This window comes from Primulina huaijiensis, chromosome 14 (genome assembly GCF_012295235.1).
Source record: "Primulina huaijiensis isolate GDHJ02 chromosome 14, ASM1229523v2, whole genome shotgun sequence".
Classification (NCBI taxonomy): domain Eukaryota; kingdom Viridiplantae; phylum Streptophyta; class Magnoliopsida; order Lamiales; family Gesneriaceae; genus Primulina; species Primulina huaijiensis.
Window position 1 is genome coordinate 7006072 of NC_133319.1, and position 6024 is coordinate 7012095.

The following is a 6024-nucleotide window of genomic DNA, read 5'->3' on the forward strand; positions in this document are numbered from 1 at the left end:
GTCTTTAGACTCACTAGATGTGATGGATGCAGGTGAGGTTAAGGGAGGTCTTGACAGATGATTTGACTTGACTGAAGGCTCACACAAATTGAGGACCGCGCTTCTACTTTTTCCGCATTTACGTTTTATGATTCATGATTTCTGTTACAGATTTTGAGACTATTTATTTATGCTTTTGAGAGATTTTTGAGAGGTTTAATATGGGCTATACTCTTCAAATTTATTGCTTTTTAGGTTTAGTAAAACATGCGACGATTTTATTTTTATGACTATCTCATTGATTTTTGAAATACTAGCGGTTGAGGTTTTATTTTAGCGTGGAAAATATTTTATATTTTCACGTGTTAAATGTCATGGCCGAAAGTTGAGTGGAAAAAAAAATTTCTAGCACTTTTAAAACAATAAAAAAAGACAGACGTTTCAGTAATTCTCTTTGAGGTGTGACGTTGAATATTGCTCCACTATCGATCACCCAACTAGTTACCTGAGTTGCAAAATTTATTGACTCCTGCTCTAGCTCGTGAACTATATTGAATTCGTCAATGACATTTGTTTGCCCATCATCGGTTTCATGTTTGTATTTCGGTTGTCGAAATCATTTTTTAATATGTTTGCCAATTTTACGGACTAGTCCTGCTCTAGCTCATGAACAATGTTGAATTCGTCGATGGCGTTTGTTTGCTTATAATCGGTTCCATGTTTGTCTTCGGTTGCCGAAAATATTTTTAAATATATCTATTTTATCTACAGAGATAACACTTTACATTGGCATATCTCCCCGATGACTTGATTTTTCTTGGCTTTTGATTTGTGTTTTCTTGATCTTGTTTTTCCCCCTTGACTCAACAGCCAAAACAACTGACTGTAAGGTAGAGTCTCCTTGAGTTCTACGTCTCATCTCTTCATTCAAGATGTCACTTTTGACGAAGTTCATACTCACGATTCCTCCTAGTGTTGTGCTCGTGAGTGAAACTTTCAGAGTCTCCCAAGACTTTGGTAATGAAGCAAGCACAATCAGAGCTATTACCTCGTCATCAAGTTTTATGCTCATACTTGATAACTGCTCCACGAATCCTTAAATCTCGTTAAGATGATCTGTGACCAGAGTTCTTTTTTTTTTGTATCGAACCTGAACAAGTCTGAATAAGATGAACATAGATATTTATAGTGGTTCACTTCAAAAATTAGGCTACGTCAACTCTAAACTCTCAAAAAAATCACTTATTTATTAATAACAAAAAAGACAAGAGAATTGAAAAAATAAAGTATTTCATTCAGAACACTTTGATTTGAACACTCACTTTTTTTCTTCCTTCCAAGGATAAAATTCTCATAAAAAACTCTCACATTAAATCTTATATTTCACTTCTACACTTTTGATTGTAGATGAGATAATTTTACGTTTTGTTACGATTTTTAAATGAAAAATAGATTGATATCTATAGATGAAGTTTATTAAAAAAATAAAAAATATAATATTATTTGTTACATAATCAAATCAACTATTTTTCTTTAACTAAAACTATGTGTTAATTATTTGCGCAAAGTTTGTTATTGAATTCCATAACTCAGGTCCCTCCACCTCTCCTGGTTCACGTGAACGCGTGACCCCGTCAAGAAATTCCATGCTCAACAACAAAAATTTGCAAGCCACCAGTAGAATTTTCACGCACGAAGCTGTGAATGTCATGCTAGCTGATTGGGTTTTGGATTAAATACAGAACTCAATTTGACACGTACCAGTAAGTAGTACTCACCCCGCCTCGCCGTTGGAGCCACGAATGGGTGGGTACAAGCGAAGAGCCATGGCCCTCAAAATCGGTCCAATCTCTCTCCTTCTCTATCTATACATACAGGTATGTGTGTATATATGTGTGTGTGTGTATAGACTTTGCATGTCTGGTATACGGATTATGTCAAATTTAGCACATGTAATTATTTATACGCACGGCTCTCCTTCTGTTCTGGCTGAGTGTACGTTTCTTGTTTGTGTTTGTGTATATATATATACGTTATATTTGTATGTGTTTTTGTTGTGTGTATTATTTTAAATATACAGTAATATGTGATGGACTTTGATACCTTGAGAATCGACAAATTTGCTGTGGTTTTCAAAAGACTGGGGCACCGCTTGAGTTCACCATTCAGGTGGGAACGTATGGATGCTTCCGGGGATTGAGCGGTAAAAAAGCAGCGGGCACGAGGTTTTATTTCTTTGTTGTTTTCTGAATTTTCTTCTTCTCTATCTTTCTAAAAATTTCAAACTCCATTTTCATTAATTAACTCCACCAACAAATTACGATTTGAGCTCATCTGCAAACGACAAAAGAAAAGGTGAGAAATGAATTAAAAGAGTGTGAAACTCCCGAGAACTGAACAGAACATCATGGTGGGTGTTTTGTCTCAGCGTGTTTAAGTTTGGTGCTGCTTCTCTTCACTTCATACTTGTCTATTTCCTTTGTCTTCGTCGGAAATGCCCTTTCTTTCTCTCAAACCCATCGCGATCGTGAATTATGTTCTCAAAAGCATCATATTGAGCTTCTCTTGAGTTTTTTTTGCTTCAATAGGAAAAAAAATAACTGGTAGAACTTTATTTTAAGTGAAATGGGCCGTTTTCCTTTAATTCTATATTAGCTAGTTGCAGTATCTGTGGGTGTTCATGTTTGGTTTGGAGGAGTCCCAGATGCTTTATGTTGCTTGAAGAATTAATTTGAAGGGGGCCCTTTGTATCTTGTTTCCTTTTCAGTTACAGAAACACTCTTCCGAGCTCCCTTATCCGTACCAAGTATATTTTCCTGTCCATCTTCTCTCTCAAAATTTATCCGAATCGCAGCTGGCTAGTATGCTTAAAAATGAATATGATCCTACTGGTGAACAAGATTTTCATGCAAGTGCAGGAAATGTTGACGTGAAAATAGAAATAATGGAGGCGGGTAATCTGGATATTGCAAACCCTAGCTGTGGTTTCGAAGCCATGGAAGAAGATCACCATCAAGGAGTAGTGATGGAGAGTACTGTTGGTGAGAAAGATTTATGGCTTGATAGAGATGAAGAAAATTTTCTTGATGTCAATGAAGCTTCCGTTTTCTATAGCGACTTCCCACCTCTACCTCATTTCCCTTGCATGTCATCCTCGTCATCTTCCTCCACTGCACCGCCGGGGGTGAATCCCATTGCCGCCACTTCTTCCTCCTCTTCCCATGCATCCTCCTCTCCGACCTCCGAGGAAGATACGGGACAGAGGAATTTTCAGCAGATTAAAGGGGGTGATCAGGTGAAAGCAGAGCCCTTGGCTTTGTCCTCGACAGCCTCCATGGAGATCACGCCGCCGCCTGAATATGTTGGTGTAGTCAATGTTGACTGCATTGATGTGATGGAAACCTTGGGTTACATGGATTTACTAGACAGTAATGACATTTGGGATCCATCTTCGGTATTCCAAAGTGAGATCCCTCAAGAATTCATGGAAGATCAAAAGGCGGCAGCCATGGAAGCGGAACAGCCGCCGCAGCAGGACCAAAAAATGCTGAGTGAGGAAGAAAATGATGATGGATTCAGTTTTATACAAGGGAAGAGCGAGCTTGCTATGTTATTTTTCCAGTGGTTGAAGCAAAACAAGGATTACATTTCCGCTGATGATATGAGGAACATAAAGCTCAAGCGTTCTACCATTGAAAGTGCTTCTAAGCGTTTGGGCAGCACAAAAGAAGGAAAAAAGCAGCTTTTGAAACTGATTCTCGAGTGGGTCGAGCAGTTTCATCTTCAGAAAAATGGGACAAGGGAAAGTGCCCGACAATCTACATTTCCCTCCCAAGAAACCGTTCAAAACCCGGAATTCATTCCAAACTCTTGCTCTCATTCAAATATGAACTACAATCCTGCGTATCCTCATCCTACAACCTGCTTTCCTACCATCCCATGGTTGCCGCCTCCATACGCCGGGGCTGCCACCATGGTGGCGCATCCGTCTGCTTTTCCTCCGCCTATGGAGGGGTATAGTGCCGGTGATCCTTATACAAACTATATTCATACCGCTCCTTTAAATTATCAACTAGCAAATGGCATTCCATATCCAGCTTCAGCAGAATACTCGTCCATGGAACATGCTCAATCCTGGGCTCCACCATTCACCATGCCTACACCGTCTCAGTTTAGTCCTTTCCCTGGTAATGGTAACCTTTTTCCTCAACCCCATAATTTATATGGGAACCCGTATCTGCTTTTTGATAAAAATGGAGAGAGATTGGTGAAATTGGGATCCTTGGCGACTAAAGAAGCTAGGAAAAAGAGGATGGCTCGCCAGAGATCCCTTTACTCGTACCACAATCGCCGCAACAGTACCCCAAATCAGAATCATGATCAAATAAACGATCAGCATGTTGTGGCTGATGATTGGGAAAATGGCAGTCCAGATTGTATGTACTGGTCGTCAGTTGCTTCTTCGGATAATTCTACTATGGTGGCCACGGTTCCGCCGGTTGACGTATCGCAGCAACCAAACTATCTGCGACAGTGTGCCTCTGATCGGCGGCAGCAACAGGTTCTTATTATTCCTGCCTCTTGAAATCATCATTTGGGTTCAAAATTGACGTTGCAAGTTAAAAATATTGTTTGATTTCATTTACTGTTGGTTTTATGATCTGAAGGGATGGAAAACAGAAAAGAACCTGAAGTTTTTACTGCAGAAAGTGTTGAAGCAAAGTGATGTCGGTAATCTTGGAAGGATTGTGTTGCCAAAAGTAATGAAAATCTTTTTTTATATTTGGTGGTTGGTTTATTATTAATATTCAACTATGTATAGTTTGGTTCATAGTTCTCGAGTTAAACTTTGATGAAAAATTAAATTATCAGAAAGAAGCCGAAAGCCATCTTCCAGAACTGGATTCAAGAGACGGAATTCCCATTTCCATGGAAGACATCGGAACTTCTCGCGTTTGGAATATGCGATATAGGTATATGAGATGCGATTCACTTTTAAAAACTTTGTGAACTATGATCACCATTTATCCGGTTAATGATGGCTTGCTGTTTCCAGGTTTTGGCCTAATAATAAAAGCAGAATGTACCTTCTTGAGAACACAGGTAATTTAAGCATGATGATCAAAGAGAACTGGAACAAGCTATTGATAATATATACTTCATGTTTCATGTTCTTTTAGGTGAATTTGTGAGGATAAATGGACTTCAAGAAGGAGATTTTATAGTGATTTACTCCGACATGAAATGTGGCAAATATGTGAGAATTCTTTCGTATCATATTACATTTTGAGATGGTTGTTATTAAATGACGATGACACTCTTTGTGCAATGTAGATGATTCGAGGAGTAAAAGTGCGACAACCCGGAACAAAATTAGAGGGCAAGAAGCCGGTGACAAGGAAGAACCCTCGCAGCTTATCAATTTCCAGAACCAGCGCTTCACTAGCACCTATCAAACAACCCGTTTGATGTAAAGAAACGAGCCCGAAAATCCCTCGGCGGCGCGACGCCTACTTGTTGAAGAAGGCTACCTTCCTTGTGCTTAATTTTTTGGTGTAATCTTTGGAGGTCAAATGCTTGTGCAAAAGCCAAATGCAGTTAAGCCGATTCCATACTACCCTTTTGTAGTGTTTTTTAATTAGTTGTATGTATTATTTCTTAGTAGCTATTATGAATTATTATATCAATATTAATATTCGTCAGGATTATTCCAGAATATGTTGTTTGAATTTGATAAACCAAAAAAAAGTTATTTGAGGCGACAATACGTGTTTTTAAATATATATTTTTTAAAATAAAAAATGTATTTCTATTAAACATGTCATTTAACAAAAAAAATATCGAATAAAACATATATCATTCTTTGTAACTGAGATAATGTATGGACGAAATCATGAAATTACGTAAGTTACTAGTCTAGGTAAAATATCAATTTTAGTCTTTTGTCTGTAGCTGTGATATTTTTAGTTATGTATTTATTCTATATTTATTAATTAAATTAAATATAATCATGTAAATCGGTTTTAGTTTTTTTTCCTCAATAGC

The 6024-nt window shown here is 37.9% G+C and overlaps 1 protein-coding gene across 1 annotated transcript; it reads left to right on the forward strand.

Annotated features, from left to right (window-relative positions):
• The first annotated feature begins 2298 nt into the window (after window positions 1-2298).
• On the forward strand, window positions 2299-5731 carry LOC140956721 (B3 domain-containing transcription factor ABI3-like). The gene is made up of 6 exons (XM_073413577.1): window positions 2299-4540; window positions 4647-4739; window positions 4852-4952; window positions 5036-5082; window positions 5160-5236; window positions 5314-5731. The coding sequence occupies exons 1-6, from the start codon at window positions 2843-2845 to the stop codon at window positions 5446-5448; spliced, it is 2151 nt and encodes a 716-aa protein (XP_073269678.1). The 5' UTR covers window positions 2299-2842; the 3' UTR covers window positions 5449-5731.
• The last annotated feature ends 293 nt before the right edge of the window (window positions 5732-6024 follow it).